Here is a 24,469-nt window from a genome sequence, read left to right on the forward strand (position 1 = left end):
ACTCCATATTTTTTACTGATATGGCAAGCCATTTTTGCATGTATCACTTTCACACTTATTAAGCGTTGTATTTTCAAACAAATACGGCAAGCCATTTTTACATAATGTTCATTCCCTTAGTCCCTTTATTAATCAGGGGTCGCCACAACGGAATGAACCACCAACTTATCCAGCATTTGTTTTACACAGCGAATGCCCTTCCAGCCACAACCCAACACCAGGAATACATAATGTTCAAGTCCAGTTTTTGACACATATTAAGACTGTCATAGAAACATAGGGGTTGGTTTAGATCACTCATATTGCCAAGAAGCTTTGATGCATCATCACTAACCTGTCAAATGTCCCCATAGCAATAAAACAGTATAACCTAGCAACCATTTAAAAATAGCAATATCTCTACATCAGAACATCGTAGGGACCTGGGCATTGGCTTGTTTGAGCAAATGGGACTTCCTGTGCACTATGCATGGTAACAATGATAATGGAAGCCAAGTGCTAATAACGATTAGCTACATGCTATGAATGATTATCTAAATGCAATAACATATGCTAGAAATGCCTACTAAGTATTAGCATTTGATCAAACATGTACACGAGCATTGCCATTTAGCAAATGCTTAGCAACCACCTAACAATACCATAATTGTTTTAGCAACTGCCTAGCAACCACTTAGCAACCGCCGCCATGCTTCCTGCCAACTGCCATTCCCAGTCCTTGCGCAGTCACGTTGGCTTTCTCAAGCCAACATCAAAGTTATCAATAAACTTTAGGTTCTAGTTATATTATTAAAGACCTCCAGAATCAAGAGCGCCTGTGCTCCGCGTCTGACACCTTCAAACGCCACTGCATGCTCACTGCTTGTCAGGATTGTCTTCTGAGGCGCATTCATTTAGAAAAGATTGATGCAGCTTCTCCTACTGCAGCAAATGCAGTTTTTACTGTTGATATTTGGCGCCAGTTAATCAGGAAGGGACGATTTTGTTCGCTTTGACTCATTGGATGGAAACGATGCTTCATTCGCACAACTTTTATGCGATAATCGAGTTTTGCGCATAAAGTTTATTCGCATTTTTGGATGGAAACATAGCTTAGACACACTTTTGTGAAGTCACACCATAAATGCGAACACTCTTGTCGTCTCCTCCAACAGCCAGAAGTGAGTTCTTGAAGAGAAAAAAACAACAAGAACAGAAACCGCAATGACACCTAAACATCTGACAAACCAACACAATCTCACAGCAATTCTTAACTTTTTCATTTAGTGGCTAATTCGTACAAATTCGTACGATCTAATTCGTACATTTTAGTACGATTTGCGTATCACCCAATGACGGTTGGGTTTAGGGGTGGGGTTAGGTGCCACGCCTCCTTTTTAAAATCGTACATTTTCTTACGACTGAACTCGTACGAATTCGTACGAATTAGCCACTAAACTGCCAAAACGTAAAATACTTAGCAGCAAATCTGTACGGATTAATAAAGAAAGTCAAGATGTAAACACATTACTTAATATTAAAGAGGTAGTTCACCCTAATATGAATATTCATTGTTAATTTACTCACCCACATGTCATCCAAGATGTAAGTGACTTTTTTCCTTCATTGGATTTTTTGTGATTCATTTATTGGCAGAGAGTAGTGACAAGTTTTTTAGATTAAAAATAAGCAAGTCCAAACATGTCCAAGACAGAAAGGCTGTTTCTATTAATACTTCCTTATCCAACCTCAGTTTGTCTTAAACTTTTTATGTAGTTTATAATCAGATTTTTAAAAATGACAGCTATCCATGCTGATTTGGTAGGTTTAGAATCATGACCGCTTGGTCTTGCTGGTTGTGAACTGCTTTACCCTGGTCATGACCAGCAAAAAAAACACATCTTAAACCAGCAGCCATGCTTTAAAACCTTATACTTGTGTTTTCAAAAGGGATGTACAGTCATAGCCATTTAATTGGCCTTCATAGAACTTCAATCTAGCAAACAACAGATGAAGAGTCAGGCTTTCTGAAAATAACAGTACTCAGCGAGTTCCTCCATTAAAAGTAGCAGCATCTTTAATGACTACCGGCTTTCTTCAGTTGTATCATCAATTACTATAAAAATAAGACAATTAAGAGCAACAAGGGCTATTTAATCGCTCTCTGTGGAAATTTAGTCTCACAACGCTCATCTATAACCTGACTTAAATATGAATGACAGCAGTTACAGGAAAAGATGGATTATTGAGGAGGTCAACGTGGGCAAATATGTCCTCACAAATATGATTTCATTTGTGTCGACAAAATGGCAACATTGCTGTGTTTATGGAGCGAAACTGTACATAAATATAAAGGACACAGAGTTCCAGATGACAAAAACATAAAACTAATTATTTCAATAGAAAATAAAACCAATTTCACATTATCTTTGTCTTCGAATGTCTTTGCATGTTTAGAAAACTCAGATGAAACAGATGTAACCAGGGGCGCACTGGGACTAAAAATCAGCCCTGGCACTGCAGCCACACCAGCCCACATTACCCCACCGACACAGCCCCACCCACGGACATGCACATTCACTACTTATATTAGTGTACAGATGGTAAAATTATGTAAGCTGTACCATATTAAAGAGATATTTAAAACTTTTAATGTATGTGACTGAAACAAAAGCAACCCATTTATATATGCAATCATGTCATTCATTTTCTTTTCGGCTCAGTCCCTTTATTAATCTAGGAATCGTCAATTTATACTGTTTTACACAGCGGATGCTCTCAAAGCTGCAACCCATTACCCAATTCAGCTATAGCGTGTTTTGGACATGTGAATGAAACCTGAAGGAAACCCACGCGAACATGCAAACTCTACACAGAAACACCAACTGACCCAGCTGAGGCTCGAACCAGTGACCTTCATGCTGTGAGGTGACAGTGCTACCCACTGCGCCACTGTACTGCCCCCTTTCAAGACTAGTTCAGTTATTTTTATGTATTTGGCAATGTCTGACTTGACTGCCTTTCCCTTTTTATGGTCAATCTCTGACAACTAGCTTGTGTTGCACTTACTGCGTGTTGGACAATCTTGCCAGATTTCGATTACATCTGTGTAACCTCAGATTGGGTCGGCCCATCTCGAAACCAGCCGGTCGTTGCCGATTGGGCCAATGCTGAACATTTATCATAATTCTTACTATTATCATCATCATCATATTCACATCTTGCAAGAGATAAAAGCTGCCTAAATGTAAAAACAATACATATGAAAAAAATATATTTAAAAAAATAGCTGACCGGCCCACATTTAAAAAAATGGTCTGGCCCATCTGGAATTTGCCAGGATTGCCTGATGGCCAGTCCGCCCCTGGGTGTAACCCACCACACACAAATGTATTGTAAGTTGTTCATCAATGGTCCAGATGCTCAAAAGTCTAAATTCCTCCAAAGAGAGAAACGATACGACAACATTAAGAACTCAGACACAGAGGTAAGGCAGGAATAGTAAAAGATTGTATTGTAACAATCCCACAGAAATATAAAATATAATGTGCTGTTGTAGGGCGACGCAGTGGCGCAGTAGGTAGTGCTGTTGCCTCAAAACAAGAAGGTTGCTGGTTCGAGCTTTGGCTGGGTCAGTTGGCGTTTCTGTGTGGAGTTTGCGTGTTCTCCCCGCGTTCGAGTGGGTTTCTTTCGGGGTGCTCCGGTTTCCCCCACAGTCCAAAGACATGTGCTACAGGTGAATTGGGTATAGGCTTAATTGTTTGTATGAGTGTGTATGGATGTTTCTCAGAGATGAGTTGCAGCTAGAAGGGCATCCGCTGCGTAAAACATGTGCTGGATAAGTTGCTGGTTCATTCCGCTGTGGCAAACCCTGGATTAATAAAGGGACTAAGCCGAAAAGAAAATGAATGATGAATGAATATGCTGTTATTCTATTGGAATTTTCCTTCCAAAATGGCCGTTTCCCAAATCGCACTAAAGTGTCACCTCTTGGTGATTCTATGCTCCTTATCAAGTATTCTGGCAGTGTTTTTTGTTTTGTTTTCATATTTATAATTGTATTTTAATTTGCTGTACTACCCACTAGTAACCTGGTAAAGTCTAGATCAGATATGTGGCTGGCCGGAAATGCGATATGCACATTAATATAGCAGCATTTTTCTAATGACACTATATTGATCATTCATATTTTTACAGTACTGTGACAGTTGGGTTTAGGGTTAACATGGGGGTAGGCGCTAAAAAATATTGGGTAATTTAATAGATAACATAAATACTACTCTGTACAACTACTGTTTTTACAGTGTTGTGATGGTTGGGTTCAGGGTAGACGTTAATAAAATACAATAAATGGGAAATTTAATAAATAATATAAATAATTTTCATTAGCTTCCAGCCGCAACCATATCCGATCTAGCAACGACCGATCTCCACTTCTCAACTTCCATACTGCTGCGGAAGAAAATCAAAACACCAAACAGCTGTGAAAATGGCAACTGGTTTAAGCTGGCTCTTTGCTCGTCAGAACGAGCTAGCAAGAACTAGCTTAAAACAGTAACCACGATTGAAAACCTTTTTCAAAATAAATTGTAAACTTCTTGACTAACATTTCCAAAGACTTTGATTTGATAACTGCTGCGCATTTGTGTAGCATTTGATAATTGTATTTTAGCCCGTAACTGTTTGTTCACACCGAAAGCGGCAAGAGCGTCAAAGTAGCGTGAAGTCATTCATTTTCAATGGGAGCCCGCAGCGATTAGCAGCATGGTGCGTCAAGCGTTAAATCAAGTCAACTTTATGATAATGACGCGATTTGGCGGCAAGCAATCTGAATGTAGAAGTCCACCGTTTGAGAGGAGTCCAGAGAACGGTCACTGTTAACTTTGGTTCCAACCACAGTTGTTCTCAAGGGTTTGATTATTTTGGTCGTCGGATTTCCAATTATTTGCGATGTTTTTTTACTGGTACACAAGATACTGATGTGCAGTAATGTTATATAGGTTTTTTAGTTTTTCTTTAAAAACCAGGAATCTCATGCAACAATACATAACAGTATTGCTGCTTCAGAATATTGAGTGGAGCAAAGCCACACCACATGCAACTAGATCTTCTGTAGTTAGTTGAATTTGATGAAAAGTGTGCAACATTTTCACAATAGATAGCTTGTTTAAGCGGGAATGTAACTGATACGATATGCTGCAACGGCTCCTTTAAATATGAAATCACTGCAGCGACTTTTGACGCTCTCGCCGCCGGAGCTAAAGGCAGACAGCGTTGTCGCCAGGGCGGCCAGAGCAACCTTTGATGCCCTCACCGTCTTCGGTGTGAACGCACAGTAATGAAGCTTTCCCACATTCATGTGAATCTCAAAAGTTTTCAATATGTTTAAGTTCAGGGGATTGACTGGACATTCAACTACCATGATCCTTTACGCCTGAAACAAAATAGTTAAATTACTACTCTTTGGCATGTTGAAACACTCCTTAAAGAGTCATTTCCTCCAGCTCAGAGAAACAATCTCTTCAAGCATTTTGAAGTATTCAGCCTGATTAATTACAGTATGAATCATGATAAAAAAGTTTGCACAACCATTAACAGGCTAAAATTTGGTACGTGTAGTTTTAAACATCTGATAAACCAATCTTACCAACAACTGAGCTTCCATCAAACATCTTCTGACAGTACTAGTCATTCATTTTAGATTTATTTTAGATTATATTTTATCTATGTGGAGTTTATGTTTGGCAGAATCTTTGCCATTCGGCTACCCTTGAATTTATTATAACTTTAGTTCCTTGTATTCTGCATGTTTTGGGGTTTTGTAGCCACTTTCAGGCATTTTAGATGAGTAATTTGCTGCAGTTCTTTAAAAGTTTTCCCTTCTCCAATCAAGTTTTTACTTATTTTCTTTATAATTATGTTTGGAACAACCCCTTTCACATCACAATTCAGAAAGAAATACATTTCACATAACAGTTTGTGGCACATTGCTGACTTTCCTGCAAAATAAATAGTTTTTCACAGACTGAAAAAATGAAAACTCATTAAAATCCACAATATATATATATTTTAGCAGACCCCATTTGATGCATTAGCCAATTACTCCAAATGAACAGCAACCAGCACACAGGTCTGCTGTTGTTCCTATGACATTAATGCATACACAAGAAAAACAGTGCACAAACATCGCTCTTGTTAATAACTGTGGTTTAAGAGGATAATAGATTTTAAACTGTATGCTCTGGTTAGGACATGCAAAAAACAAAATGCCACCAAATAATTTTTTAAAAACCATTTATTGAACCTTTTGCCTTTTCTTCTTTTTTCCTTGTGTTTTGGAGCCCTTTTCGTCCTCCATAATCACCTCCTCTCCCAGAATCCTCACTCTTTTACTTCTGACAGGCACAAGTGGATCCAAAACATCTTTCAGAAGAAATAAAAAAGATATTAATACTGTTTGCCCTGGTGTCTGAACTCTATTTTAACTTGAACATGCAATTAAGGTTACTGCTCTAACTCTAACTCCAGAGCACTCAAGATACTTTAAATGCTCTTATTGTGTGCTCAAATAGCTACTTGTTGATATTGTACAGGCAAATAAAGAGTAGACTACACATCTGCCACTTTAATAGGTACACCTGTCTAACTGCTCGTTAATGCAAATTTCTAATCAGCCAATTACATGGCAGCAACTCAATGCATGCAGGCATGGTCAAGATGATCTGCTGCAGTTCAAACTGAGCATCAGAATGGGGAAGAAAGGTGATTAAAGTGACTTTGAACTTGGCATGGTTGTTGGTGCCAGACGGTCTGGTCTGAGTATTTCAGAAACTGTTGTTCTACTGGGATTTTCTCGCACAACCATCTCTAGGGTTTACAGAGAATGGTCTGAAAAAGAGAAAATATTCAGTGAGCGGCAGTTCTGTGGGCACAAATGCCTTGTTGATGCCAGAGGTCAGAGGAGAATGGCCAGATTGGCTCCAGCTGATACAAGGCAACAGTAACTCAAATAAGCACTCGTTACAACCGAGGTCTGCAGAAGAGCATCTTTGAACACACAACACGTCTAACCTTGAGGCAGATGGGCTCCAGCAGCAGAAGACCACACCAGGTGCCACTCCTGCAGCTAAGAACAGGAAACTGAGGCTACAATTCACACAGCCTCACCAAAACTGGACAATAGAAGACTGGAGAAATGTCGCCTGGTCTGATGAGTCTTGATTTCTGCAGCGACATTCGGATGGTCGGGTCAGAATTTAGCATCAACAACATGAAAGCATGGATCCATCCTGCCTTGTATCAGCGGTTCAGGCTGGTGGTGGTGGTGTGATCGTGTGGGGGATATTTTCTTGGCACACTTTGGGTCTATTAGCACCAATTGAGCATCATGTCAACACCACAGCCTACCTGAGTATTGTTTCTGACCATGTCCATCCCTTTATGACCACAGTGTACCCATCTTCTGATACTTCCAGCAGGATAACGCGCCAAGTCAAAGCGCGAATGATCTCAGACTGGTTTCTTGAACATGACAATGAGTTTACTGTACTCAAATGGCTTCCACAGTCACCATATCTCAATCCAATAGAGCACCTTAGGGATGTGGTGGAATGAGAGATTCGAATCATCGATGTGCAGCCGACAAATCTGCAGCAACTGCGTGATGCTATCATGTCAATATGGAGCAAAGATTCTGAGGAATATTTCCAGTGCCCTGTTGAATCTATGAAAATATTGTGATATAGTTCTAAGTCTATATTCACACATACTGAATAATTATGTGAGCAAACCTTCAGAGGTTGTGGCCTGGGCAGGTTGTTCTGCTGTTTCTTTGGTTTCACCGGGCATCCAAACACACAAGCAGGTGAGTCTGGCAGTGGTGTTCAGCTGGCCAAGCAATGTAGGAGACTCTATAGACTGTACCAGGAAAAGAGAGTATAAAGTTAGTCACTCGAAATAAAACCATATTTATGCTTAAAATGAAGGGATTGTGCATCATATTTGTTGCTTTTTATAACATATAACTATTGCGATATCTTTAAAGTCTTAAAGGCCACCTAGGTTACCCCTTTTTCCAGATTTAAGATGAGTCTTTTGCGTCTTCAGAATGTGTCTGTAAAGTTTCAGCTCAAAACACCCATCAGAGTATTTATTATAGCTGAAGTTTCTGTTTTATAGCTGGTAAAAGCTTGTTGCTGTTTTTTTGTACTGCGCCTTTAAGGGTAGTCCTCCCCACCCACCGTTCCCACGTGCCTGACAGCATGCCTCAATCACTGCCCTCGGCTGCCTCTGAAAGAAGATCTCATGTAACGTTTGGGAGAAATACTACAGTAAGAACTTAAGCAATGAGTATTTGATGCATTTGTTGTGGAGTTGCAACAATGAAACAGACTGAACAAACTGAGCAGACCTTTTATTCCCGGTTGCTTTGCGCACATCCTGTCTTGTTGATATGATTATATGCGTTACTAAGGAGACATGTTAATGTGCAGCTGTCAATCAATATTGGTGGGCGGGGGGAACCGCACTCCAATGTCAAGTTGCGGTCCGTCTGAAAACCGATCCAATTGGTTTTTGTGTTGTTAAACTTGGAAAGAAAAGGACTGGGTGTGTTTAAAGGGCCATGAAACCCCCTCGTTTCAGCAGGGTGTTTTCACACCTCTACTTTGGAAAAAGTCAGAAAAGTGGGCGTGTCCAGCTCTGTTTAGGGGGTAGTGTCGGAGAAAAAAAAAAGGCATGGTGTGGGAGTGATTTTCAGAGTCTGAAATACACGCTATTATCGTGACGCAGCTTCAAAAATTAGTTTCAAACCGGAAGTACGAATTTGCTTGAAATAACGCAAAAACAACCAATTTACCATTTTTAGTGAAATATAGGTGTCCTAATAGTGTTTTTAGCAGTGTGGGACACATATACGACTGTCAACAGCTCAAAAAATGTGTTTTGGTGTTTCGTGACCCTTTAAATCACCCCAATATGACGGTCTATACACTATATGTACACATATATCTGTCCAAACAGCTTGAAAAGTAGATTTCTCACCATAGGTGCCCTTTAATAATTTTTCTATTTATTTTTGAGAAAGAGAAACGATATAAATTTTAATTAATTAATTGTTCTCCAGTTGAGATGAAGATTGATGAATACCAAAAATACTGTCAGCCAATTAGAATTTATAATACTTTGGAGAGCTTTTTTTTGTTTACATTTTAATCTGCAGAATACTTAATTTAATTTAAGATTATCTTGCATTAATGCGCACATATAATCACTGTTGTTAGCTTTATAGCATTTAGCAAAAGAGAACAACATACCTCAAGATTGAGTTTCCACAACTTAATGAATCCATCATTTGATGCCGTTACAAGGACACAAAAATCATCCTTCATGAAGCTCTCGATGGCTTTTACTCTGGAAAAAAAACATTAAATAATTCAAACAAAACCTAGAATTATATGGTCTGAAATGTTTAGTTTATCCACCTTTAACTCCTTCCAGAGGTAGCTACAAAAATAATTTAATCTGATTGTCAAATGTGTCAAACAACAAAAAGAGCAGCTACTGTTCGTATGCGAACTGTACATGTGATTATTATGGGACTCCTTGTGTCCAGGGGGCTGTGTCATAAACGTCATAAAGCGGGGATTCAAGGCAAAAACCTGACTTCAGTAGGCCGAACTAAACGTCCACGCTTAAATTGGTTGCATAACAGCAAGTTGAAGATCATTTGATCTAACTATTTAAGTTCAGTTAAATTAATACAGTCGCGAAACCCTGAGGTCGAGCATAGATGCATCGAATATGTTGTGTGCTACCATGGCAACTACGAGAAATGAACGAGCACTGAATTGAGACACAGCTGTTCACAGCGAGTGAGCCGCCTTTGATTGAGTTAAAACAAAATTTAAATGTAATAATTAAAAACTACAGTACGGCTCGCAACAAAGCAAGAGAGAAGGCTGACAGGAAATTGTAGATTTTAAAATATAGGCCATTATTTATGCCTATTTAAGTTACATTAAATAATTGTCACATATTTTCTCACCTGATGAAGAGAGAACACACGCTTAAGGCTGATTTATACTTCTGCGTCAAACGCCGGCGTATGCTATGGCGCTGACGCATAGCCCTTCGCTGACGTACACCTTTCAAAAAATGTAACTACACGTCTGTACTGACGATGCACAATGTACTGACGAGTCTGGGCGGGGCCGAGAGCCGAGTGAATGGTGCGAGCCTGATGGAGTGATTGTTTACAAGTGTGGAGTCCCGTGAAGGAGCTCCGGATGGAAAGTTTGGTTTTGTGTTTACCTCATAGTTAAAGTTGTTGCACGTCCGCCGGTTCCTGCCTCAAAATGAGCGAGTTTAAGCCACTTGTACATCCCGGAAGTGTTCAGGAAAAGCAAAACAGTAGCGAAGAATCTCGACACAGAGGAACATTTACACCTCACTGCCAACTAGTGTTTCGGAAGTGTTAATGCAGACCAACAGAGACAGCGCGCAGAAGTATAAATGCACAGCCACGCGCGTTGCATGTGCGGTGGGTTACGCCGGTCACTTGACGCAGAAGTATAAACCAGGCTTTATCGCCAATGGTTTCCTGCAAGGAAAAGTTTTAACGCGTTGCAGGCTCCCGGTAACATTCAATATGTGCTTAACGTCAGCACATTAAGATTAAAATAATGGCAACAAAGAGTGGCGGGACTTATAAATTGCCCCTAAAACCGCTGCAATTTGCTGCTTTCCCTTTGACACGCGTTTCCTGCAGCCTGCGGGAGAATATCTTTATATTAAAGTGAGGCAACAGCTTGGCCCGGATACATCTCCCGATTATTCCACTCAGGGTTTGATGCTTTAAAGGGTCACGAAACACCAAAACACATTTTTTGAGCTGTTGACAGTCGTATATGTGTCCCACACTGCTAAAAACACTATTAGGACACCTATATTTCACTAAAAAGTGTAAATTGGTTGTTTTTGCGTTATTTCAAGCAAATTTGTACTTCCGGTTTGAAACGAATTTTTGAAGCTGCGTCACGGCCATGACATAATAGCGTGTATTCCAGCGTGCAGACTGGGCGTCTGTGACAGAGTGAGTCTTATTACGTCTTACAGTGTGTTGCATTAATGCATGAGTAAGGCTTGGTTCAAACCAATCAGCGCGCTCTATTGTGCAACTTCATTAATATTCATTACTGTCAGAGTGTAGACGACAAAGACGCCACGTTATGTTGGCAAAACAAGCGTGAAGTGTTGCTTTTATAGTTTGCTGCAGTTAAGTTTCGTTTTCATTTTCTCTCTGTGAGAGCGCAGACTCGTGTGGATTAAGTGTATGCGACGCGCGACAACAATAACTTACGTGTCTAAGGAGGATTATTGTTTACCTGAGAGCTGTTCTGATCTGCTAACGCTGAGATCCGGTGTAGCAGTCGATTCTGTTCCCTTCTGGAATTCCAGTTCCTCGTCCACGAAGCGTATCTGCTAACAGCGTATGCGGACACAGCCGGATTTGCGGGCACCGGATTCGCTTGTAACGTTAGTCTCCTCTAAATAAAGACGCGGCTTTAGTTGCTGGTGATTGTCCTGTCTCTACAGATTTGGTAAGTGAGCGACCAGTGCTCTTTGTTTATTCAGTTCGTATTTTATTCGTATCAAACAAACTATTGCACCGAGTGTAAACAAGTTTGAACTAACAGTTACAACCAAACTATAACCTCGTGTTAGATTGTGTGACCGGAATAACACACGCGGCTTTCTGACGCTTTTTTTTTTCTCTCATTCGCCGTGCGGTATCAAACATTGCATGAAAAATACACGCTTAGAGCAGTTCCTCGAATCAAATATCTTGTTTGTCGCGAGGGACATGAATGAATTCCCTGAATGAAAGAGCCAAACTGCAGTTAAAGTCCACCATTTAATAATTTGGCAAATAATTCGACTACAGATGTCCATGTAAACACAGTCACATTGTCCGCTGTGGGTGTGTGTTTTGACTCTGAAATTCAGCGCGCCCAAATGGACACTCCCATACCAAGCCTCGTTTCTTCCTCCGACACTCCCCCCTAAACAGAGCTGGACATGCCCACTTTTCTGACTTTTTCCAAAGTAGAGGTGTGAAAACACCCTGCTGAAACGAGGGGGTTTCATGGCCCTTTAAAGTCATTCTTTAAGAAGTGTAGCCTACTTCTTTATATCACACAGTGCTTTCTTAATATTATTTTCTTTAAGAAATTTTATATAAATATATATATATATATATATATATATATATATATATATATGAGCAAAATTTGGAACTAATCAAACCAATAATTAACTTTGATCACAGTTAAAAAATTAGTACACCCAACATAATATGTTGGGGGAAAATATTAAATAAAATTTCAATAAACAGAAAAAAAAAAAAAACAGATTAAAAAATATATCAAATTTAGTTGAAATGTTGTAGTTTGTTTTTAGCAATAACTATATAATATAACATAACATAAATATGATTAAGCTTGAACTGACGGCTTAGCCTGAGAGTTAACCTGCACCGGACCAGGCCAGTTTCCCAGCATAAGTTGACAGAGTAACTGAGTTTGAACTATCGTAAGTTTGATTTATGAAACCGAATTCGCCATTAATAAACCTGACTTACCTAAATAAGCCTGACTTTTTCTCTAAGCTTGGTTTATGGAACAGGTCCCTGGATGTAATGAAAGCGTAAACGCTGCTGGTCTCACCTGTTTTCATGTGCTTTAAACTCACAGACACACTTTTGTGAAGTCACATCATAAATGCGAACACTCTCGTCGTCTCCTCCAACAGCCAGAAGTGAGTTCTTGAGGAGAAAAATCAACAACAGACACTGGAATTAGACCAAGGAATTCACTGATAAAATAAAGGCAAACAGGAAAATCTGATAGGAATAGTCAGGAAAGTCAAGATGTAAACGCATTAGTTAAGATTAATATTTAATTAACTGTTAATTTACTCACCCACATGTCAAGCAAGATGTTTCAGACTTCTTTTTCTTCAGTAGAACATTAAAGATTTTATGGTTCATAGCGAACCATATAATGGCTGTCAACGGTGAAAGGACTTTAGAATATAAATAAAACGCACACAAACAAGTCCAAATCAATAGCCACAGCTCCTGATGACACACTGAGATGTTGTGAAGTGAAACGATCGGTCCGTGTAAGAAATTGAACTTTATATTTTCCATCTTCAAAAGAATCTAGACTACATCGAACTACATTCACATGTGTTCCGAGAGCTGTGTGACCAGGCTGTGGATTAAAGCTAATAACGCAGTAAATAATGTTCAGTTTCTTACATGGACCGATCGTTTCGCTTCACAAGACCTCAGTGTGTCATCTGAAACCATGGCTATTGATTTGGACATGTTTGTATGAGTTTATTTTTATTTTAAAAAACCGGTAACCATTCACTGCCATTATATAAATCACTAAGGACTAAGATTCAGCTCAAAATCTTCTTTAATGTTCTAATGAAGTAAAAAATAAATAAAAATCACCACCTTAAATGACCTGTGGGTGAGTAAACTAACATATGTTTTAATTTAAACCCTTTAACTAAAGGTTTTCTTGTAACAGTTTAGACACTATTAGTGTTCACCTTCAGAAACTTCAGACATGAAATCCTTTTTGTGAATGCAATGGTTCCAATAATGGTGGCAGAATCCAAAGTGTAAATGTCCACTTTATCATTCACAACCACTGCATATTTGTCTCCATCTGGTGACCACAAGACGATCTCTGCATCTACAATGCATTAATACACACTGGATGATTTTCTTTTATACACTACCTGACAAAAGTCTTGTCGTCTATCCCAGCTGTAAGAGCAACAAATAATAACTTGACTTCAAGTTGATCACTTGGAAAAGTGGCAAAAGGTCGATTTTTCTGATGAATCGTGTTGAACTGCATCCCAATCATCACAAATACTGCAGAAGACCTACTGGAACCAACATGGACCCAAGATTCTCACAGAAATCAGTCAAGTTTGGTGATGGAAAAATCATGGTTTGGGGTTACATTGAGTATTGTGGTGTGCGAGAGATGTGCAGAGTGGATGGCATAATCGACAGCCTGAGGTATCAAGACATTTTTCCTGCCCATTACATTACAAACCACAGGAGAGGGCAAATTCTACAGCAGGATAGCGCTCCTTCTCATACTTGTGTTAGAAACTCTCATATGATTTTAAAGTTTGTTTCTATAAGTGCTATTTTCATTTATAACACTGCAGTTCTCGTTTAAATACACTATGAACAGCAGCTACGCTAATTATTTTCTTTATTCTCTTTTCCACCTGGGGATACTGATCCTGAGGTCCCTACAGTCTATGCATTGCCATTGATGTGATCCAAGACATGTAAAGATATGATCCCAAGGTATCCATAATCCTGGACCAGGCCACATCCCGAGCTGATGCTGTGGTTGTCATGGAGGAATAGAGTGCATGACTCTGATCCCTGAAAGACCACAGTGACAAATGAGTCCCCGCATTGATCCTGTGGGCCAGCCTGACCTCCCGCCGGTGCCCTGCTCACACCTGCAGCTTCTCCACGATAGATGTCCAGCTTCTCCTGCAGCTCCACACAGGAAGTTTGGCAAGTCCAGAACATGTGAAATAAAGTGCCTTCAGGAAGTTTGGCCAGAGGAATAATGGTTGTGCCTTCTCTCGAAGTTTCTTTTCCCTTCACTTTGTCAATTGGTGAAGTTTTTTTTCCTCACCACTATCACCGCTGGCCTGCAGTGCTTCTTCGCTGACTTAAGTTTCAACTTTTAGCAGTAAAATTTAAACCACACTAAACTAAACTGAACTTCAACTCTGAAATCTGGACTTTACTAGAACTATGTTAAGCTGCTTTGACGCGATCTACATTATAAAAAGAGCTCTATAAATGAACATGAATTGAATACTTCAGCCTTCACATCAAAGTTCCTCAAAGCAAAGAAGGTCAAGGTGCTCTAGGATTGGCCAACCCAGTCACCAGATATGAAAATTATTGAGCATGTTAGGGTTAAGATGAAGAAGGAGGCATTGAAGATGAATCCAAAGACTCTTGATGAACTCTGGGAGTCCTGCAGGAACGCTTTCTTTGTCATTCCAGATGACTTTATTAATGAGTGATTTGAGTCATTGCAGAGATGTATGGATGCAGTCCTCCAAGCTCATGATGGAGTCATATACATTATTCATTCTGTCTCCACTGCAGCAGGACTTTATATTCTATACTGGACATTATTTCTGTTAAGTGATGAGACTTTTGTCTGAGCAAAGTCAGACCTTACTGTCCTAATGAAATCATTAAAAATCAAGATATGATCATATTTTATTGTGGTCAAATAAGCGTAATCTAGAGGCCTTTGCCTTTCATATGAGCCACTTCTGATACCAAATGATCAACTAGAGGTCAAGTTATTATTTCTTCCTAAAACTTGGAAAAGAGACAAGACTTTTGTCAGGTTGTGTACTTTTATATTATACAATATTCTAATTAATATGAGACATTTTACTTTCTCCATGGATTATTACAAAATATTGTGTTTCTGCTTACTCTGTTTAATATTCTTGATGAAAGCTGAACGTCCTTCGATAAGATTCCATGTTCTGCAATAAAATTTATAAAAATCACTAAAAATTATCAGGCCAATGAAAACAAAGTGCAGTGATATCCATCACCAATCAAAGCACAAGGAAAGTATTTAATGTAAAAACATGAGCATTACCTCAAAGTTTTGTCTGTTCCGACAGAGAGTGCAAGCTTTCCAGAAGGGTGTACAGACAGAGAAGTAACTTGACCCCTAAGATATAAAACACATGTCATTTTTTTTCGACTGAATAAATAAACGTTTGGAGCTGGTAAATTTTGTTTAGATATTATTTTATCGATTTTCAGTTTTTCAAATGGGAGAAAACAACAATACAAACCCCAAACCCATACCAATCCAACAGCGGGATATCGCTTACATTAGCCAAAAATTAACAAATATACAATTAGACAAGTAGGTTTAAATACAAATACAAAGAAATTATTTTAATAATAATAATAATAATAACAATAAGTAAAAAAAAACAAATAAAAAAAGTGTTAATAATAAAAAATAATAAAAATAAAAATAATAAAAAAAATTAAAATAAAAAACATTTAATCAATAAATTTTACTAACATAACCATTCACATCATATGTACAGCAAAATCAATTTATTTGAGATTTTCCACAAAATCAATAAAAGGTTGCCAGCCCTTAAAAAAATTTCCCCTCGACCCTCTAAATAAAAACCTGATTTTTTTCTAAATAAAACAAGACTTAATTTCTCTAATCCACTGAGCATGAGTGGATGAGAATCCTTCCAATTGAGCAAAATAGCCCTACGTGCCAAAAAAGTCGAAAAAGCAATGATTTTACTCTTTGAAGAAGGCAGCTGTATATCCTCTGAAGTAACCCCAAACAGTGCCACCTGTGGATCTGGATCTAGCTTGTGCTGAAGAATCACAGATAACGTGTCAAATATTAACCTCTAGAAATGCTCTAAGTTGAGGCAAGTCCAGAACATGTGAAATAAAGCGCCTTCAGCACAATTACATCTATTGCACAAAGAACTAGTTGAAGCTGGTAAATTTAGAGGTAACTTAATATTATTAATAATATATAACAGCCTTCCAAGTATATTTAGTCACACATTTTTTCTTTTACTATTATTATCATCCTTTTACAATATTTTTTAACATCCGCTCGATATAAACAAACATCCATGAGCATACCCATTTCACTGCTCGTTCAGTGTGTGCACTGTCAACGCACACAGAGTCTCATGTGATCTGCAGACCCACAGAGACCCGCACCTTTTTGGCGTCTGGCCGGGGTTTCTAAATCTACTCAAATGTCAGATATTTGGTTATGCAAGAGAGCAAGAAAGACATTAAATAATGAATTCTTTATACTACCGACTAAGAAAAACTACTCGGAGTGGACGAAATTACACCTAAAGTGGCTGCAGAATGTGTATACACCATTAGAAATGGGTAATCAACTCATTTGTCTTATTGAAATAATCTACAAATTATAATAATTATTTTTCTGGTAATTATTATAATTTGTAGATTTTTTTAATAAGGCAAATTATTATAATTTTTTGAGATATTGTCTGTTTTTATTCTTTTTTTCTGTGCATTTTATTAATTTGATGATATCAATATTACATACATTATACATCTAAAATGCTTGGGCAATACTGTACAAAATGTCACGGCAATAAAGCAACCTGAATTTGGAGAGAAGCAGATTTACCTGTTAGTGGGTGCACATGGCTCCTGACTAGCATAAAAGAGAAATAGTGGATTTCTTCATTTTTTTAACTACTAAACTGAAGTTAATAAATTCTTTTCATTTTTTTTTAACTTAAAAGGGCACCTATAGTGAAAAATCTACTTTTCAAGCTGTTTGGACAGACATACGTGTAGATATAGTGTAAAGACCATCCTATTGGAGTGATATAAACACACCCAGTCCATTTTTTTTAATTTAAAAACATAAAAACGGTGGACCAATTGGAACGGTTTTCAGACCGACCGCAACTTTACGTAGGAGTGCGGTCCCCCACACCCACTGAATTGATTGACAGCTGCGCGCATTGACATGTCCCGGTAGTCACGTGTATAATCATATCAACAAGACCAGACGTGCGCAAAGCAACCGGGAATGAAAGATCTGTTCAGTTCGCTAGGATCATCATCAAATGTGATCATGAGTGAGTTTCACATGTTTAAACTGTTTTAAAACAGTGCATGTGTGTAATGAAGTACAGCGATTTACTTCATCTTTACTTCGTCAGCACAGACACATTTCAAAACAATTATAAAAGACGCTTCAATCCCGGTTTGTGGACGTTAAATCAGGTTTATTTTGTACATTAAAATAACAGATGTCCATACAGCAGTGGAGAGTAACCTCTATCCTGTCACATATGCGTGAAAAAACAGCGCAAAGCTAAACGCGCGCTCTGTCTGTCTCTGTGTGTGTATCTGTTTGTGTGCGCGCGTGAACTTTGTAATGACATTGTGTGTGACTCATCGATGCAACTGCACAACAAATACTCATTGGTAAAGTTCTCACTGCAGTATTTGTCACAAACGCTACATGAGATCTGCTTCTTTTAAGTCTGTCTGTAGTTTGACGCAGCCGAGGGAGGAGATTAAAGCCTGGTTTATACTTCTGCGTCAAGTGACCGGCGTAACCCACAGCGCATGCAACGCGCGTGGCTGTGCATTTATACTTCTGCGCGCTGTCTCTGTTGGTCTGCATTAACACTTCAGAAACGCTAGTTGTCAGTGAGGTGTAAATGTTCCTCTGTGTCGAGTTTCTTCGCTGCTGTTTTGTTTTCCTGAACACTTCCGGGATGTACAAGTGGCTCAAACTCGCTCATTTTGAGGCAGGAACTGGCGGACGTAAAACAACTTTAACTATGAGGTAAACACAGAATAAAACTTTCCATCCGGAGCTCCTTCACGGGACTCCACACTTGTAAACAATCGCTCCATCGGGCTCGCACCATTCACACGGCTCTCGGTCCCACCCAGACTCGTCACCGCTCCCAAGCCGACCAATCACAGAGCTTGCATTACGCGTCGTTGCGACGTGCAGTTACATTTTTTGAGAGGTGCACGTCAGCGACGCCGACGGCCACGGCGAAGGGCTATGCGTCAGCGCCGTAGCATAAGCCTTAAATCAGCCTTAAGGCCTGTAGAAACGGTAGGCAGGGAGGACTCGCCTTAAAGGCGCAGTACGACAATACAGCCCCCTGGTGCAAAAATGTATAAAATAGAATCTTGTAAAAGGTATAATGTAAAATCTGATGGGTGTTTTGAGCTGAAACTTTACAGACACATTCTGGAGACGCAAAACACTTATATTAAATCTGAAAAAAGGGGTAACCTAGGTGCCCTTTAACTCACTGGAAAGAAAAATTTTAAAACAGATAGTATAAAACAAAAAGTGTTAAAATTTTAATTATGTTTAGTTTGTTGCATATAGTTAACTATATGTATGTGCTGTGGGTTAAAGGTGTTTCAATCCGGCTACCACTGCAAATATATTTCAAACCTGTGCTTTTCTTATGGATGTCAATGGTTACTAGCATTCTTCAAAACGTCAGAAGAAAAAACAACTCTTAAACCACTTAAGGAGTCATTTGTAAGCAATTTTTTTAATTGTGGGTAAACGATCCCTTTAATTTCCTCTAATTTTTCTTTAATCATAACAACAACTATAAATGCGTAAATAAAAACCCAACATTTGAATAACTGTATATGGCTTTGTATTTAAATTATTTACTTGTGAGCTCGGATGGTTTTCAAACATTCCCATTTTTTGGTGCTCCACACACAGATAAGACCATCTTGTCCTCCGCTGAGCAAATGGGACGTCCCATAGAACTCCAGACAAGAGATGGTACCTGCCGAGAAAGTTGAAACAAATATAAATTAAATAAAGTAGTATAAATGTCGATGCAGACCACAAATGGAAACCAAATTAGATTTTTTTTTTCACCATAATTTACATAAAATCTCCTCACCATCATGGTGCAGCAAAGCCCCATGCTCAGTTTTCTTGCACATATCATAGAGCTGAATGGTTTCATCTTTGCTTCCAGTGGCGATGAACTGATTACTGGATGAGACTGCGTTCAGTGATGCTGTGTGTGCATGATGGGTGAAGGTGGGCTCAATTGTCCACTCCTAAAATACACATAAAAACCCTTAATAACAGCATTGGAGTAAACCCCCATAATAACAGCTTCTACACCTCTGACAAAAAAACTGCACAACTGTGCCTCGCACAGGTGAGTGGGCTTGATAAACCACCTGTAGAAAACAATCTTTCACTTGCACCAGTTTTGTATATTGGCACAAGAGATTTTCTTACAATCACTCCATAAGCCTGTCACAATAATCAATATATTGATAATATTACTCCAGTTCTTTCATCCTTGCATTGGCTCCCTATTAAATATCGTACAGATTTAAAAATTTTATTGACTACCTACAAAGCCCTGAACGGCTTGAAGAGCGTACTTGGATTGTGATGATATTAAATTGCCATTCTGGCTTTATACTGTATAATGAGTGGCATAAAGTGGTCTTAAATTGACAATAATATCATTCATCACAATATATTTTTCTGCAAAAATATCAAACAACAAAAAGCAAATATTGTGAGGCACTCTATTTTAATAAAAAAAGCATTTATGAAGCGTGCATTTACGAAGTGTGCCTCACACAGGTGAGTGGGTTTGACAAACCACCTGTAGAAACCCTTCGATCTCATAAATAAAAGAAAAACACTACCCACTGTTTACTTCAGCCCTTAATTCTTTAATCACAACGAGTTAATTTGTAAAATCAGCACTTGTTGCATAACTTGCCTCTTCTTGTTGAATCACTGAATGCCACCTCTATTTTAAGTCACTTTGGAAAAAAGTTGCTAAATGTTAATGTACAGTTGAAGTCAGAAATATTAGCCCCCTCTTTATTTTTTTTCCCCAATTTCTGTTTAACGGAGATATTTGTTCAACACATTTCTAAACATAATCGTTTTAATAACTCATTTCTAATAACTGATTTATTTTATCTTTGCCATGATGACAGTAAATAATATTTGACTAGATATTTTTCAAGACACTTCTATACAGCTTAAAGTGACATCTAAAGGCTTAACTAGGTTAATTAGGTTAACTAGGCAGGTTAGGGTAATTACGCAAGTTATTGTATATTAGTGGTTTGCTCTGTAGACTACTGGAAAAAAATATAGCTTAAAGGGGCTAATAATTTTGACCTTAAAATGGTGTTAAAAAAATTAAAAACTGCTTGTATTTCTTGCCGAAATAAAACAAATTAGACTTTTTCCAGAAGAAAAAATATTATCAGACATACTGTGAAAATTTACTTGCTCTGTTTATCATAATTTGGGAAATATGTAAAAAAAAGAAGAAGAAAAGTCAAAGGGGGGCAAATAATTCTGACTTCAACTGTATATCCTAAAGCTTATTAAGGTAAAGTTGGTTTGAAATTCACACATTTGAACTTTGGCGTTGAATATATCAGTGAAGTAGAAATTTAAAAGGCTAATATTGTTTTATTATATTAGAGTACTGTCATGAGCACAACATTTGTTACTTGCGAACAAATATTTTGACAGTAAAACACATTTTAATATAATGTGTATTATAAAATGATATGAGAGAACATTTTCATTTAAGGGAAGTGTTTAAAAAGGGGTCTTCGATAGAAACGTTTGAATGTTTATCGTTAATCAATGTAAAATAAGATGACATGGTGGCTAAATAATCAGCTCTGTCTGTCGCCTCACAGCATGAAGGCTGCTGGTTCGAGTCCCGGCTGGGTCAGTTGGCCTTTCTGTGTGGAGTTTGCATGTTCTCCCCGTGATGACGTGGGTTTCCCCCACAGTCCAAACACATGCGCTGTAGGTGAATTGAAGCAACTAAATTGGCTGTAGTGTACGAGTGTGAATGAGTGCTTCCCAGAACTAGGTTGAAGCTGGAAAGACATCCGCTGGACATATGCTGGATCCCTGATGAATTAGGGACTAAGCCAAAGAAAAATGAATAAAGTAAAATATTGTATGTGACTCTGTTCAGTGTTGTTGTTATTTGTGTTTTTAAATTTGTACAATGAATGTTTATTAAGAAACCAATATAATTGCATGCTATATAGTATAGATTTTGCCAGAAATGTAGTTAATGCTGCTGATAAAGCAATAAAACGAGAATAAAGAAGTTTTAAGCACAACATGATACTGATACCTATATATCAACTACACTTTTAATATTTGGTCTGAAATCTCATGTTTGACTCCAAAATAACATTAGCACTACTTACCTCACTGTGAATAATGCTGTACTTTGATAGTCATTTATAACGAATAATTTGACGTTGTTATTAAAATGTAATATTAATAAATGTATTTTTTTTAATTCCCCCAAAACTAGTAGTGTTTAAAGAAGATTTTGTGATGTATTTAAAGACATTATGAGAAATAAAAAAGCCAAAAAGCAAGACATTTATATTCATTAGACGATTTTGGTTTCATATTTTGAGAACTTTAACTTCCCTGCTACTTAAGTTTCTTTAGCATTTTTTTTTTGCTAATTTTTGTTATTTTATTTATGTTGTATTATTAACGAGGAAAGAAAGATTGTGAATGTATGTAATCTGATTGTTATCTCAGTTTTTTGTGCAATTCTAAAAGGTATTGATGCCTTTCTGTTATTGTTCAAGAATTGTTAATAAATAAATAAAAAATAATTAAATAAAAATAACATGATAGTTATTATTGGATGCTAATATGATTTGCCTATGTATAATTTGCACATAATGATATCTTAACTTATATTAAGAAGGTGGAAGTCTGAATGTGCGAATATAAAACCAACATTACCCCTATTTGGCGTCTCAGAACTTAAAAAAACGCCAAAGTACAAGACACGAATACAGAGAAGCCTAAATATTAAGATTATTCTATATATGAACTACTAAAAAAAGTTTAGAAAAGTATAAATACCTCATCAGCAGGGCACACTCGATATCCAAACACTATCTGCTCATAGCAGCCAGCGACTAACTCGATATGATCCCCCATGACTGTAAAACACTCGCTCATACAGTTACCGATGACGCGCTGTCATTCATTAATATGAACTGTTCATGAATCGGTTATACCTGATGATTATAATAAGTCATAAAAAACTACGGTCTGCTGAACGCAAAATACGGTTCACATGTTCACAGCAACGTGCAGGCAGACATGTTTTACCCTTTAACGCCCACCGGAAGTTGATTAATTCATGATAAAAGTTCATGTCTCCGTAAAAGTCATGACAATAGCGAACTCTTCAGACAGACAAGATATCATGGCAAAGATGAAACCTGTTCAATTAAAATCAAAATTGTTGATATTTCTGTTTAACAGAGAAACAATGATATTTCATTGTAGTTCCTATAATAGTTTGTCTTCTTCTGGAGAAAGTCTTATTTCTTTAAGTTTGACTGTAATGAAAGCCTTTTTTTATTAATTATTTAAATATTAAATATTAAAATATTTAAAATAAGATTAAATATTTCTTTTTTCAATTTGCTTAATTATCCTAGCGTGCCTAAATAACATAGTTAAGCCTTTAAATAGCACTTTAAGCTGAATAATATCTTGAGAAATAACTACTAAATAATATTTAACATCATCCTATCAAAGACAAAAAAAAAAATCTTTCTGTTAAACGTAATTTGAGAAATATTTGAAAAATAATTAAAACTTCAAAGGAGGGCGAATAATTTTGCCATCAATTACATGTACATAATTAACTAAGATTTAGAAAACCAAAAATACCTTTACTGCAAAAAAAAAAAAATGCTTTTCTTACTTGGACTAGAAACAAGACAAAATATCTAAAGATTCTCATATGAACAAATTTTTGTTTTCAGAAATAATATGCCAATATTAAGTGAGTTTTTTCCTTAAAACAAGCAAAATAATCTCGTTTTTCTTTTAACAAAAGATTTATTTTGCCCTTTTTAAGGAAAAACTTATTTAATTTTGTCATATTATTTCTGAAAACAAGACATTATGCTTTGCTTGTCTAAAAATTTCTTCTTGATTTAAGTGACTTTAAATGTGGTATGGTTGTTGGTGCCAGACGGTCTGGTCTGAGTATTTCAGAAACTGCTGATCTACTGGGATTTTCACGCACAACCATCTCCAGGGTTTACAAAGAATAGAAATATCCAGTGAGCGGCAGTTCTGTGGGCACAAATGCCTTATTGATGCCAGAGGTCAGCCAGACTGGCTCCAGCTGATAAAAGGCAATATTAACTCAAATTACCTCTCGTTACAACCGAGGTCTGCAGAAGAGCATCTCTGAACACACAACACGTCTAACCTTGAGGCAGATGGGCTACAGCAGCAGAAGACCACACCAGGTGCCACTCCTGCAGCTAAGAACAGGAAACTGAGGCTACAATTCACACAGACTCACCAAAACTGCACAATAGAAGATTGGAGAAATGTTGCCTGGTTTGATGAGTCTCCATTTCTGCAGCGACGTTCGGATGTTAGGGTCAGAATTTGGCATCAACAACGTGAAAGCATGGATTCATCCTGCCTTGTATCAATGGTTAAAGCTGGTGGTGGTGGTGTAATGGTGTGGGGGATATTTTCCTAGCACACTTTGGGCCTTTTAGCACCAATTGAGCATCATGTCAACGCCACAGCCTACTTGAGTATTGTCTAATTATCCTAGCTTGCCTGATTAACCTAGTTAAGCCTCTAAATAGCACTTTAAGCTGAATAATATCTTGAGAAATAACTAGTAAATATTATTTAACATCATCATACCAAAGACAAAAGAAATCTTTCTGTTAAACATCATTTGGTAAATATTTGACAAATAATTAAAATTT

General features: G+C 37.7%; 1 protein-coding gene across 3 annotated transcripts; it reads right to left on the reverse strand.

Moving 5' to 3' along the window:
- pak1ip1 (PAK1 interacting protein 1) lies at nucleotides 1-22,837 on the reverse strand. 3 transcript variants are annotated; one of them, XM_068217035.2, is made up of 10 exons: nucleotides 22,578-22,837; nucleotides 19,573-19,735; nucleotides 19,332-19,452; nucleotides 15,726-15,800; nucleotides 15,554-15,606; nucleotides 13,603-13,748; nucleotides 12,705-12,802; nucleotides 9,294-9,390; nucleotides 7,770-7,896; nucleotides 6,257-7,203 (listed from the first exon to the last, which is right to left on the reverse strand). In XM_068217035.2, exons 1-10 carry the CDS (start codon nucleotides 22,674-22,676, stop codon nucleotides 7,133-7,135), a joined length of 1,050 nt encoding a protein of 349 aa, XP_068073136.1. In that variant the 5' UTR covers nucleotides 22,677-22,837; the 3' UTR covers nucleotides 6,257-7,132.
- Nucleotides 22,838-24,469: the final 1,632 nt, after the last annotated feature.

Source organism: Danio rerio, chromosome 24 (genome assembly GCF_049306965.1).
Source record: "Danio rerio strain Tuebingen ecotype United States chromosome 24, GRCz12tu, whole genome shotgun sequence".
Taxonomy (NCBI): domain Eukaryota; kingdom Metazoa; phylum Chordata; class Actinopteri; order Cypriniformes; family Danionidae; genus Danio; species Danio rerio.

What these genes read in the sequence shown, in the direction of transcription:
- pak1ip1 (XM_068217035.2), bottom strand. Translation starts at nt 22,676, where the DNA reads ATGAGCGAGTGTTTTACAGTCATGGGGGATCATATCGAGTTAGTCGCT. An exon ending in TGTGGAAACTCAATCTTGAG is followed by an intron (nt 7,897 to 9,293) that starts GTATGTTGTTCT and finishes TTCCTGGTACAG; the next exon opens with TCTATAGAGTCTCCTACATT. An exon ending in CCAGGCCACAACCTCTGAAG is followed by an intron (nt 7,204 to 7,769) that starts GTTTGCTCACAT and finishes ATGTCGCTGCAG; the next exon opens with AAATCAAGACTCATCAGACC.